Source organism: Caenorhabditis briggsae, assembly GCF_000004555.2.
Source record: "Caenorhabditis briggsae complete genome, chrIV, whole genome shotgun sequence".
Lineage (NCBI taxonomy): Eukaryota > Metazoa > Nematoda > Chromadorea > Rhabditida > Rhabditidae > Caenorhabditis > Caenorhabditis briggsae.
Window position 1 is genome coordinate 63,580 of NC_013487.2, and position 12,494 is coordinate 76,073.

General features: G+C 37.9%; 4 protein-coding genes across 4 annotated transcripts in view; 3 read left to right on the plus strand and 1 right to left on the minus strand.

Moving 5' to 3' along the window:
• The window catches only part of Cbr-rom-4, a gene marked incomplete at both ends in the record, with an annotated part of 8,656 nt that extends 8,037 nt beyond the window's left edge, over positions 1 to 619 (plus strand). The window contains one exon of the mRNA XM_045244713.1: positions 449 to 619. Within this exon, the coding sequence (XP_045091545.1) occupies positions 449 to 619 (171 nt within the window). The remainder of the gene's footprint in view (positions 1 to 448) is intronic.
• Positions 620 to 1,116: 497 nt separating this feature from the next.
• On the minus strand, positions 1,117 to 4,380 carry CBG00340 (the record flags this gene model as incomplete). Its single annotated transcript, XM_002632286.2, has 10 exons — positions 1,117 to 1,467; positions 1,517 to 1,554; positions 1,798 to 1,951; positions 2,271 to 2,399; positions 2,458 to 2,782; positions 2,827 to 3,004; positions 3,566 to 3,680; positions 3,728 to 3,856; positions 3,908 to 4,226; positions 4,274 to 4,380. 10 exons carry the CDS (start codon positions 4,378 to 4,380, stop codon positions 1,117 to 1,119), a joined length of 1,845 nt encoding a protein of 614 aa, XP_002632332.2.
• A 2,129-nt stretch (positions 4,381 to 6,509) lies between these two features.
• Positions 6,510 to 8,874, plus strand: CBG00341 (the record flags this gene model as incomplete). Its single annotated transcript, XM_045244714.1, has 3 exons — positions 6,510 to 6,841; positions 7,433 to 7,907; positions 8,806 to 8,874. 3 exons carry the CDS (start codon positions 6,510 to 6,512, stop codon positions 8,872 to 8,874), a joined length of 876 nt encoding a protein of 291 aa, XP_045091546.1.
• A 913-nt stretch (positions 8,875 to 9,787) lies between these two features.
• On the plus strand, positions 9,788 to 12,210 carry CBG00342 (the record flags this gene model as incomplete). The annotated part of the gene is made up of 5 exons (XM_002632288.1): positions 9,788 to 9,917; positions 10,384 to 10,545; positions 10,722 to 10,996; positions 11,476 to 11,976; positions 12,028 to 12,210. The coding sequence occupies 5 exons, from the start codon at positions 9,788 to 9,790 to the stop codon at positions 12,208 to 12,210; spliced, it is 1,251 nt and encodes a 416-aa protein (XP_002632334.1).
• Between the last annotated feature and the right edge of the window lie 284 nt (positions 12,211 to 12,494).

Here is a 12,494-nt window from a genome sequence, read left to right on the forward strand (position 1 = left end):
GCGAAGTGAACAGTCGATAAAACTGATTTGGATAGGCGCCAAAGAACGGCATCATTCCGCAGACACCCGCGAAACAGTTCACCTGACTGCACAACGTCGCATTCTCATGCCAATGACCTCGAACGAAATCGCAGTACTGTTTGGTGGCAATACGACAGAGTCCTTGAAGCTGGATGCAGCACGGTTGACGTGTATTCCGAAATTCCAAAATTTCTCAATCGGAATATTCTGAAAATTTCAAAATTCCATAAATTCCAAAGTTCCCCGAACTCCGAAATTCCAAAATTTTCAAAATCGGAATATTTCGGAATTTTCCGAAATTCCAGAATTCTAAAACCGGAAACTTTTGAAATTCCAAAAAAATCCAAAATGGCCATTCCGAGGACAACTGAGCTACAATTTGAAAATTTCGAGAAATATCAGATTCCTATGAGTTGATTCCTTTCAGTTCTACGTGCTCATCTCCTTCATCGTCCTGTGCCTTCTACTATTCTTCCTCATCGTCATCTTCTTTGGAAACGTCCAATTCGACTGCCCCCTATGCATCTATTTCAACTGTCTCCCAGTGTTCGATTGCCATAATCAAGGGCAAAAGTTGAAGAAGTGGCTGCCGATTTAGAATTTTTAATATGTATATTTACACTCTTTATCCCCCTTTAAGTTCATTCAGACCTCGAATAATTTTACTTTAAATCCACCCAACGAATACTTTAAAAATTGCTCAAATCCCCCAAAATCTCTTTGTGATATCTTTCTTATGTGATAACAAACTTTGTTATGTTTTATCCCGATTCTTTGATTTTCCTGATTTTTTTTGTATTTCCAGTGTGCCAAAGATTAATAAGTTTTTCAGATTCCATTTTTCGACTTATTCTAGGCAACTTTGAGCTCAATTTCTCGGTTCCTTTAAAATATATCGAAAACTTTTCAACTGATAAAATATTTATCACAATATGAGAAATATCTTATCAGTTGACAAATTTTTGATATCTTTTAAAGGAGCCGAGATAATTGAGCTCAAAATTATAGATAGCACATATAGCTTTTATTAACAAAAATTTTACAATCATAATTTTGAATTCAATTATCAAAAAGTCAATGTTTAACATAGAATCATTATTGATAAGAAAAATTAGGATTCTCGAAATTCGGGCAATTCCAGAAGTTCGAAAATCCAACTGGTGAGAATGCATACGGAGACATCACATAGTTGTTGTAACCGTTTTGATGATTATGAGAGACCCCAGAAGACGTGGATTCAAATGATTCAGATGAAAATGATGAGGTGGCTTCTTCCAACGGGGAAACTCTTGCTCTTTTACTGGATTCATGATAAGAGTCATCCGATGTTTGCTCAGCATTATTCTTCAACATTCCAAACTTCTTCAACGCATCGATCGCCTCTTTTTTAACACTGTATCGAACGAATTTATTGGAAATCGTCTTGACGGTGGAGATATCCGGATTCTGAAAATGAGGCAATTGATTGCTCATTGCTAATTGAATGGAAGGCCACCTCCAAACCGCCAACTTTGAGCCCGTATATCTCGCTTCCTGTAAGAGACATCGAAAAGTGGTAGTTGTTAAAACGTTGCTGATATTGTGATAAACAATTTATCAGTTGACAGATTTTTGATATATTTTGCAGGAAGCGAGATATAGGCGTCCAAAGTTTAAAGATAAGGTGGTCCTCCAATTAGAGTGTCAAATTTGAGCCCATATGTCTCTCTTCCTGTAACATATATCAAAAAGTAGTCAACTAATAAAATGTTGCTGATAATATGACAAACATTTAACCAGTTGACAGATTTTTGATATCTTTGACAGGAAGCAAGATATATGAGCTCAAAACTACGGTTCTCTTAAAATTGTTGCAATATTCATCGGTAGGTAGAGTCGCCAACAGGCCGCCACTGATCCGTCCAGATTTTGAGCTGATATATCTCGCTTCCTGTAAAAGATATCAACAAATTGCCGACTGTTAAAATGTTGTTGAGATTATGACAAACATTTTATCAGTTGATAAATTTTTGATATATTTTGCAGGAAGCGAGATATAGGGGTCCCAAGTTTAAGGTTAAGGTGGTCCTCCTATAAAAGTGTCAAATTTGAGTCCATGTATCTCACTTCCCGTACGAGATGTCAAAAAGTGGTCAACTAATAAAATGTTGCTGATCATATGATAAACAATTTATCAGTTGACAAGTTTTTAATATCTTTCATAAGAAGCGAGATATACGGGCTCAATGTTTTTGTAGTATTGCCGGTACCTTGTACTCCGTAACAGTAATGAATTTAGTCTCGTCGAACTGAAAAGCGCGTATGAAGAAATCTCCCCAAGATGTTGATTCATAAATTGTGAGGATCGGAATATACTTGTTGTTGGTGAGGACTCTCATCTGGAAAAGGAAACAACTGGAATTTTTATGAAATTCCAGATCAAAAAAAAAATCTCACCGCCAGTTTCTTGTCCACCTTTTCCGGTGTCGTTTTCTCTTTGCCACTTTTAGTGGCTTTGTTATAAATTTTCGCCAATCCAAAATCAATTCCATACTTCATCAAATCCCCTCCAGACCAGTCGTTTTTCGGATCTCTTGGCTTCAGGAAGATCTCATTTGATTCCATTTCTGTCACATCTTCAACACTATAGTCTTTTTTCCATCCCCAGTTCACATGGTATCGATATGGCTTCAAGTCGCAAAGTCTCATTTTCAGACCTACAGTATACTTTTTGAGAGGTTCGAGATTTTTGATTTTGAATTGAAGACGTGGGAACAGCGATCTGAAAAAATAGTGATTTTCCAGACTTCAGTGAAACAAACTAACCTTCCACAAACTCGAATCGCCATCTCGTTACCTCCTTGAAGTGCATCTAGTCGTTTCCAGGTATCTCTGTCCAACAGCTCAACTTCGATATCTGGTTGCATTTCAGGTTGCGGCTCCAGGAAAGCATCAGAAGTTGGTGGTTTGGCTAGAGACACAATGCTGGGTCCTTGACAAGAGTCTGAAAATTAAAATTGATAATAATTCGGATAGCTTTCAACGGATTTAGCTTAAAATAGCTTTGAACAACCTCCAAGATAGCTTTCAAGCTTTCAAGTTTTATTGATAGCCTTGAGAGACTATGGGACATCATCGGACAGCTTAGGTTTGCCCTTCAAAAGCCCAATACTCGGGTGTCGCCTTTTGGAAGCTAATCAGATTTCTGATAAGACCGCTATCAAAGCCAAGTAAACTGCGACAAACTTATGGCAGGGCTCCGACCAAAATCGGACCATTGCCCGCTATACAGCCGTTTTTGGGCAAGTTCAAACCAGGACTTAACCAATATCCATCCAAAAGCCGAGCCCCTCTTTAATTCTAGCCAGAAATTACAGCCAAGTACAGCTTTAGAGGACTTTAGGCATCCTAAATCCTTATCAGACAGCGTAAGTCAGTATCCGTTAGCTTCAGACGACTTCAGATTAAGTTGAAAACCAGTGTCATTCAATTTCTTCAGACAGTCTTTTACAGCGTCATGCCTTCCCATTCCGTCGAAATGCTCCTTTTGATATTTCAGCCTTACCATCTTTTGGTTCCTCCACCTCCAGATGGTCCATAACCTCTGCACTCGCTTCTTTTTGAACATTGCCTCGAACGAATTGATTGGAAATCGACTTCACGGTGGCAATATTCGAATTCTGAAATCATCATCAACTGATTGCTCATCCCTAGTTGGCTAGCCTACCTTGTACTCCGTAACAGCAATAAACTTTGTCTCCTCAAACTGAAAAGTGCTTATGAAGAAATCTCCCCAAGGTGTTGATTCATAAATTGTGAGGATTGGAATATACTTGCAGTTGGGGAAGACTTTCATCTGGAAAAGGAAACAACTGGAATTTTTATGAAATTCCAGAACAAATCTCACCGCCATTTGCTCTTTCTCTGGTGCCGTCTGTTCCTTATCACTTCTTGCCAGCTTATTGAAAACTTTTGCCCCTTGAAAATCGATTCCTCTCTTCATCAGCTCCTCTCCAGACCATGCTCTTCCAGAAGTACTGGTCTCCAGGAATATCTCCTCTGATTCTATTTCTGTCACATTTTCAGCTCTATAGTCTTCTTTCCATCCCGTGCTCACATGATATCGATATGGTTTCAAGTTGCATAGTCTCATTTTCAGTCCTACAGTATACTTTTTGGAAGGAGTGAGATTTTTTATTTTGTAGTGAAGACCTGGGATCAACGATCTGCAAAACAATATTCTTCAAACTTGGATGATTTTGAAAATGCTCACCTTCCAACAACTCCAACCAATATCTCATTATCTGTCTCGTGTAGCCTTTTCCATTTCTCTTCATCCAATAGCTCGACTTCGATTTCAGTTGATTTCGATTCAGACATTGGGACTTGTGATGACGATCTGAAGACTACAAAAATCAATAAATACGGGAAGACACGACATAAATTCGGATAGAAATCAGAAAAAAAGCTCGAAAAAATCCTCAAAAATAATGGTAAGTAAAAGCGTTTAAAAGCGTTCTAAATAGATCAAGTTTTCAGTAGATCAAATTTAGAGAAAAAATAAGCAAGTCTAAGAATTCTATTTATAGCGAATCCTTCAAAATGTTTTAGGGATAGGTAGATCAAATGTATTCTGAAGTTCCGCTAGATTTTTACGTTTCAGGCTCCGCCCATTTTTGCAACTATGCCGCATGATTTATTGGGATGGTAGTTGCACGAGAAGGGTCGATATATTCTACTGTCTGCCCACAAAATTCTAAGCTTCTAGGACCACTAGGAGCTGAGATGTGAATGTGGCCGAGTTCGGCATTTCTAGGCCACCAACTGCAAAGCGCTGTAATCCGGCTCACAATGTCAGCGAGATTTGAACCATAGTTTCTATCAAACGTGATCTATAGAAAAATCCGAAATTCGTGACCTAGAAATTCTAGATTTCGATTTCTAGGCCAACAAATCCAAATGACTGTAACTTGGTTCAAAACTAATACTTTTCGAATATGAAAAGAGCCAAGTTTCTGGTTCGTGAAGGGCTTTCAATTCATGACCCTTTAAATTCAGGAATTACTGTAGATCGGATGTAGATCTGATGCTCGGACGTGGATCTATTAACCTTAAGTCAATTTTTCTGAATTTCTGTAAATGATATAAAAAAGTTGTCAACTGATAAAATGCTTATCATAATATCAGCAGTTTTTTGTCAGTTGACATATTTTTGCTATTCTGCATATTAGCCAACAAAAGTTAGCTCAAACTTGACAGTATGGGGTTTTACCGTAAGATTTTGGAAAAAATTGGGCGGAGCCAGGATTTTTATATTTTAGATCCAGTTTTGTTTTCCAAGAACGCAACGAACTTTCTCATCACAAAGAAAAACGACGTAACACTCTGACGCCTCTGATAAAACAGATCAACACATCTTATCAAAGAAAATCAGTTCAAGAAATTCTGTCAAATCATGGGAGAGGTCCATCCTTCCTGTTACTGTATCCTTTGTTTTGTAATCCCGGTAACATAAAAAATCATGAATAATTGGATTTTTTCAAATTCCAGCCAATCGCTGTCTATCTGAAAAAGGGGAATCGCTGTTGTGGAGCCGTCTGGTGCAATTTGGCTCTTTGCTATTTGCTCTACATTCCTGATGTCATTCATGCCATCGTCATTTGCTACTGTAGAGGATAGAGAACTTTTAATTTTTTAATTTTTTAAAAATTTAATACAGTATGATAAAGTCGTTTTACAGTATAATTGTGAAGTGCGTAAAAATCCAGTAAAAATTCAGTAAAAATCCAATTCCTGTTCGAAATCCCTACATTTGAAAAAAATCAATAGCTTCTGTGTAACCCAATTTTACACGTCTTCAGAATTTTCCTTGTTTTGACAATTTCCACGTGCCCCTTGAATTCTGATAACAATCTTTAGATGACCTTCACTGATAGGAGGATTTCGAAAAATGTCGATGGGGGACCGAAAATCCAAAAATCAAATTATTGTACAATTTGCTCGTCACATCCAAGAGGAAGGTCTCTCTGGACTTGCGAAGACGCCTACCAAAGGTAAGGAATGGCGCCGTTGAGCCGACGGTGAGCCGACGGTGAGCCGACGGTGAGCCGACGGTGAGCCGACGGTAAGCCGACGGTAAGCCGACGGTGAGCCGTTTGTGGTCGGCGGCGGTCGGCGGCGGTGGGCAATGTTGTCCCAATCATAGCGGTTATTGGGCAGTCATTAGAGATTAGCTTCATTTTCGAAAGATCCGCTGATTTCGATATCCCGCATTCCAGTTCCCCATATACCTAAAAGCTTTAATAGAAGACCAACTTTGAACCCATCTATCTCGCTACCTGTCAAAGATATAGAAAAGTTGTCTACTGACGAAATGTTTACCATAATCTCAGCAACATTTTATTAGTTGACCACTTTTTGATATCTTTTTCAAAAACCAAGTTAAACGGGCTCAGAGTTTATGGCTTACGGTAACATTCACTTTCATTTTTCAGAAAGGAGGAACAGAAATGACAGCGACAATGGATGTCGATAACTTGATGAGCCGTCTGCTCAACGTTGGCATGTCAGGTGGACGACTGACCACTTCGGTCAACGAACAGGAACTGATGACTTGCTGTGACATCACCAAATCGGTGTTCGCCTCGCAAGCTTCTCTTTTGGAAGTGGAACCGCCGATTATCGTGTGCGGTGACATTCATGGACAGTACTCGGACTTGTTGCGTATCTTTGACAAGAATGGATTCCCGCCAGATGTGAATTTCTTGTTTTTGGGAGACTATGTGGATCGAGGACGTCAGAATATTGAGACGATTTGTCTCATGTTTTCTTTCAAGATCAAGTTAGTCTGAAAATTGGAAATTGTTATCGTTTCTGATAATCAAAAAATTGAATTCTTGAAATTCAGGAAAATCTGAAATCATAAAAAAATAAAATTGAGAAATTGTGAAACTGAGGATAAAAAAAATCTGAAATTATGATATTCAGGCATTCGGAAGTTTTGAATCTGAGAAAATTGAAAATTGAAAAATTGAGGAACTGGAATTAAGAAATATTGAAAATCAAAATTTCAAGATTTTTGAAAATCAGTAATTCGGAATCCAAAAAATGAAAATTTGAGAAATTTTGAAGTTCAGAATTAAGAAATTCAGGAATTCAGAAGTTCTAAAGTTCTGAAGTTTTGAAGCTCTGAAATTCTGAAATACATATATTCTGAAGTTCTGAATTTCTGAACTTGTGAAATTCTGAAATTCCGAACTTGTGAAATTCTGAAATTCTGAAGGGATCCTGGGATTCTGAGATTCTGAGATTCTGAGATTGTGATTTTTATGATCATTTTATTATGATCAGACGAACGATAGCCTTAAATTAACTGAAATGGCTGTTTCCAGGTACCCCGAAAACTTTTTCATGCTCCGCGGAAACCATGAAGTCCAGCTATCAATCGTGTCTACGGATTCTACGAAGAATGCAATCGTCGCTACAAGTCAACACGTCTCTGGTCAACCTTCCAAGACACTTTCAACTGGATGCCTCTTTGCGGTCTCATTGGATCCCGTATCCTCTGCATGCACGGTGGCCTTTCCCCTCATCTCCAATCCCTCGATCAACTCCGCCAACTTCCACGTCCCCAGGATCCACCAAATCCATCTATTGGTATCGATTTGTTGTGGGCTGATCCGGATCAATGGGTGAAGGGATGGCAAGCGAATACACGCGGAGTGTCTTATGTCTTTGGACAAGACGTTGTCAATGATTTGTGTGCGAAACTCGAGTTGGATCTGGTGGCACGTGCTCATCAAGTCGTGCAGGATGGCTATGAGTTCTTTGCGTCGAAGAGAATGGTTACTATCTTCTCGGCACCTCACTATTGTGGACAGTTTGATAATTCGGCTGCCACGATGAAGGTAAGAATGGGTGATCTGCTAGATTCTGGTAGTAAGTACATTTTTGAGTTTCTAAAACCGTGTGAATTAATCTAAACTTGAACAAACCGATAATTGAAATAGCCTAAATGAAGTAATCAAAATCCGGCCTAAGATTCATTTCAAAACTAACTAGAATGGATTATGTACGACCAGGAAGCTGGTGCGCCTTCGGCGCAATAGTTTTTTACTCCTCACTTTTTCTTAAAGGGCCACGTAAATATATATTTATTTTTCAAGCTTTTCAAAAGTCGACAGACTGACATGGGGATCAACAGACGCCTGTAGCGTTTTATATATAAAGAAGATAGTAAAAATTCAAAGTTTGAAATATCGTGAATTGTTTGATCTATTCCGTGAAATTTAATGAAATTTTCGATTTTTGGAATTTCAGAAAATATCAGGCGACTTTCATGTGAACTGTTTTAACGTTACCATAAACTGGGTCGTATCAGACTGGAAAATATTGTTGGGTTTTTTTCCAAACTTTTTGTACATTCTGTATTTCTGTGATTTCCTTTTTTTAATTCTGAAATTTCATGGATTCTAGAATTACTTGGATTCTGGGATTCACGGAAAATTCGAAAACTTTTTGAAATTGTTTTGATACTTCAAAGTTTGTTTTTGCCAATTTTCTGATATCATCTGAAAATAGTTTATGGTAACGTAAAAACATAATGTTTCTGGAGTCTCTAAAATCCGAAATTTAATTGTCCGTGATTTTATCATTTTTTAAGTGGCAGGACCACTCAAAAAACCATTTCCTGTCCAAATTCCAACAGCGTGAACTTTCATTTTTAATCTATTCTTTTAACAAGTGGCCGGAGAAAACCCATTCCTCGTAACCCTTTAAAAATGTATTTAAATGATTTTCTTTCAGGTTGACGAGAATATGGTGTGTACATTTGTGATGTACAAACCAACTCCGAAAGCTCTTCGTCGAGGATAAAAAGACGAAAAAAGAGTAAAACCCATCAATTGTCAAAATGAATAGGTAAACGGATGGATATGGATGTGTGAACTTTATTGTTTTTTTCATTAAAGAAATGAAGGTTGAATGTATGATTTTTAGTGTTCTTTTTGTGCCACGATGTCTTTTTGAATTAAGCGTTTTCGAAATTTTAAAAAAATATAAAAAATAAGAAAATGCCAATTACTGTGAAATATGTAATAGAAGGACCCCAACATTGTCAAGTTTGAGCTTATTTATCTCGGCTCCTATTAAAGATACCAAAGTATGTCAATTGACAAAACGTTTGTGATATTATGATGAACAATTTATCTGTTGACAGCTTTTTGATATTTTTGACAAGAACCGAGATAAATTGGCTCAAATTCAAAGGTTAGAGGGCCCTTTTATTACAGGTTTCATGATACTTTATTTGCATAGTGGTCAAAAATCAAGACACACAAAAATTTAAAAAAAAAACGTGGGAGTATCATTTGATGATTTTCGTTCTGCTGCTTTTTTATCAATCAAATAACCAGGATTATCAGTTCAGAGATGCGGTTCACAAAAATTATTGGCTACAAAGTTCACCACTTTTTTTCACGATTCTCATTTTTTTAGATTCAAATTTTGGGCTGAAAACTATTTGGGGCCTACTTCTAACCCTGATCATTAATTAGGCTCAATCTTACGGACCTCTTCTTCGTTTTCTATGAATCAATAAAAAAGTTTCATCACACACACCACCTTTGATTTCTCTTATCATCATCATTTCCGTTGATTGACTGATAAAATGACCATGCACCGAGAAAAAACGATGATTGCAGCGGAGGATTAGAGAATCGAGAAATATATAAAATGACACAATTTTCGCAAATTCATATTCATTTTTGGCAGAAAAAAAACCGAAAAAATGTATCGACTATTTGTTCTTTTTTTATTTTTTGGCATAGTTTTCGCTACAAACAAAGTGGAACAAGTTCATTTGAGCTTGAATGGAAATATGGATGAGATGGTGGTGACGTGGCTGACTCAGGGACCATGTGAGTTCTGATATACCGGAAAACCTGTAATAGAAGGGTATAATATTAAGTTTGAGCTTAATTATCTCAACTTCTCTAAGAGATATCAAAATGTGTCAACTGACAAAAAATGTCTGATATTATGATAAGCATTTTGTTAGTTGACAACTATTCTGTATCCTTGACAAGAGATGGATCAGAATTCAAAGTTTCAGGACCCTTCGATTTCAGGTTTTACGGTACTTCTCAGCTGTCGGCGCCAATACTTGCACAAGTCTGACTTGTGCAACACTTGTGGGAGGCTTGGACATGTCTTGTATTTTGTTGTTTCTGTTGTTTTTGCAACGACGCAAGACGTCAAGCCTCCCACAAGTGTAGGATAAGCCTACCACAAGTATTGCACAAGTCTCCCACAAGTCCTAACTAATACATAGAATAATGTGCTCAGAGACTTGTGTAAGTATTTATTGCAAAAAGCCAATTACAGTACCCAATGTGACCCCCTACGTGAGCTTCGGTCTCTCAAAAGACGCTCTTCGGTGGACGGCCAAAGCAACAACGACTTCTTGGAAAGATCAGGGATCCCATGGATATGTTCGTTACACCCATCGAGCAACAATGACAAAAATGGTGCCCGGGGATCAGTATTGTGAGTTGGCAAAGTCTGATTTTATACTTCTAGAAATGTACCCACTGGCAGGCCGAGGTCCACAGGACTCCACATTACATAGTTTCTAACTTTTTCTGCTTCATTCTTTAGATTTCAGCAGGAAATTCAGTTTTTTCTCAATTTTAACTTCTTGCGATTCATCAAGAAATTTTCAGACTACAAAGTAGGGAGCTCCCAAGACATGTCCGACGTTTACCACTTCAAGCAACCCGACCCTACCAAAGATCTTCGAGCAGCCATATTTGGCGACCTTAGCGTCTATAAAGGAATTCCAACCATCAACCAACTGACTGACGCAACGCATGACGGCCACTTTGATGTGATTATTCATATTGGTGACATTGCATATGATCTACACGATGACGAGGGAGATAGAGGAGATGCTTATATGAAAGCAATTCAGCCATTTGCTGCTTATGTTCCGTATATGGTAAGGGTGGTTTCGAGAATATGTATTATGGGAATCGTACAACTAAAAATGAGAAATAGAACCCGTGTCCTTTTATTTAGGTGAAACAGAAAGCATAAAAAAAGTTTCAAAATGAATTTAAACATAACTAGGATCCGCCCCTTCCGGATCTACAGTAACCCCCCGATATCTTAAAAGTCTTATTTATATATTTCTCGTGTTATGGGCTTCAAAACAAGCCTTAACACGACTAGGCTTCGTCCATTTTAAAATGTTTCCTTAAAGGTGCATAGGGGCCAAACTTTTTCAAAGTGTGCGGAGCCTAGTCGCGTTCATACTCATTTTGAAGCCCGAATGATGAGAAGTTGATATATCCCAATTTCGTTGAGTTCGAAGTAAAACTGACTGGGTTACGGTAGTGTGGGATTACTGTAAGTAGAAAACTTGGAACGTTTTAAAGTTGGCGAAGTCTAACGGATAAATTTTATATATCGTTTTAGGTCTTGCCTGGAAACCACGAGTCGGACAGCAACTTCAATCAGATAATCAATCGATTCACCATGCCCAAAAACGGCGTATACGATAACAATCTCTTCTGGAGTTTTGACTATGGCTTCGTTCACTTCATCGCCCTGAATTCTGAATATTACGCTGAGAATCATAAGAAGGAAGCGAATGCTCAATATAAATGGCTCGAGCAGGATCTTGCTAAAAACAAACAAAAATGGACGATTGTAATGTTCCATCGGCCGTGGTACTGCTCTACGCATTCCGCTAGTGGATGTAATGATTATTCGGATATGTTGTCTAGAAAAGGAAATAGTGAAATGCCGGGATTGGAGAAATTGTTGCATGATCATAATGTGGATATGATACTGTATGGTCATAAGCACACTTATGAGAGAATGTGGCCGATTTATGATGGAGTTGGATACAAATCTGGGGATTCTGGACATATTAAAAATGCAAAAGCTCCGGTTTATATTTTGACTGGAAGTGCGGTGAGTGCCTTCTATTAGAGGTTTCACGTTAGTTCATTTTTCATTTTTCAGGGCTGCCATACCCACGAGGGTCCATCCGATACCACACCACAATCATTCTCCGCGGATCGTCTTGGCCAATATGGGTACACTCGTCTGAAAGTGTATAACTCTTCTATGATTAGCACATATTTTGTTGATACCTCCGACAAAGTCGGCAATTTTATGGATAGGTTTTATTTGGAAAAAGATTGAACTGATTTTTCTGGAATGGTTGGCATAATAAAAAGTTTTATCTTCAGTGTTGAAACATTTGAAAGAATCAAAGTTAACACAATTTTTTGGAGTAAATTCGAACTTCTCTAACAATGGAGTTACTTGAGGGGGCGGATTTAACTTTTTTTGAAATTTTGAGAGCAGATAGAAGAGCTTATGAGGATTCCAAATCTGTTTAAAAAATCAGCAAAATGCTCACGTCAGCTGAGTTATGACCTAGAAAAGTTTCCCTATGATAAAGCAATTTCTCGTGAAATTTTTTT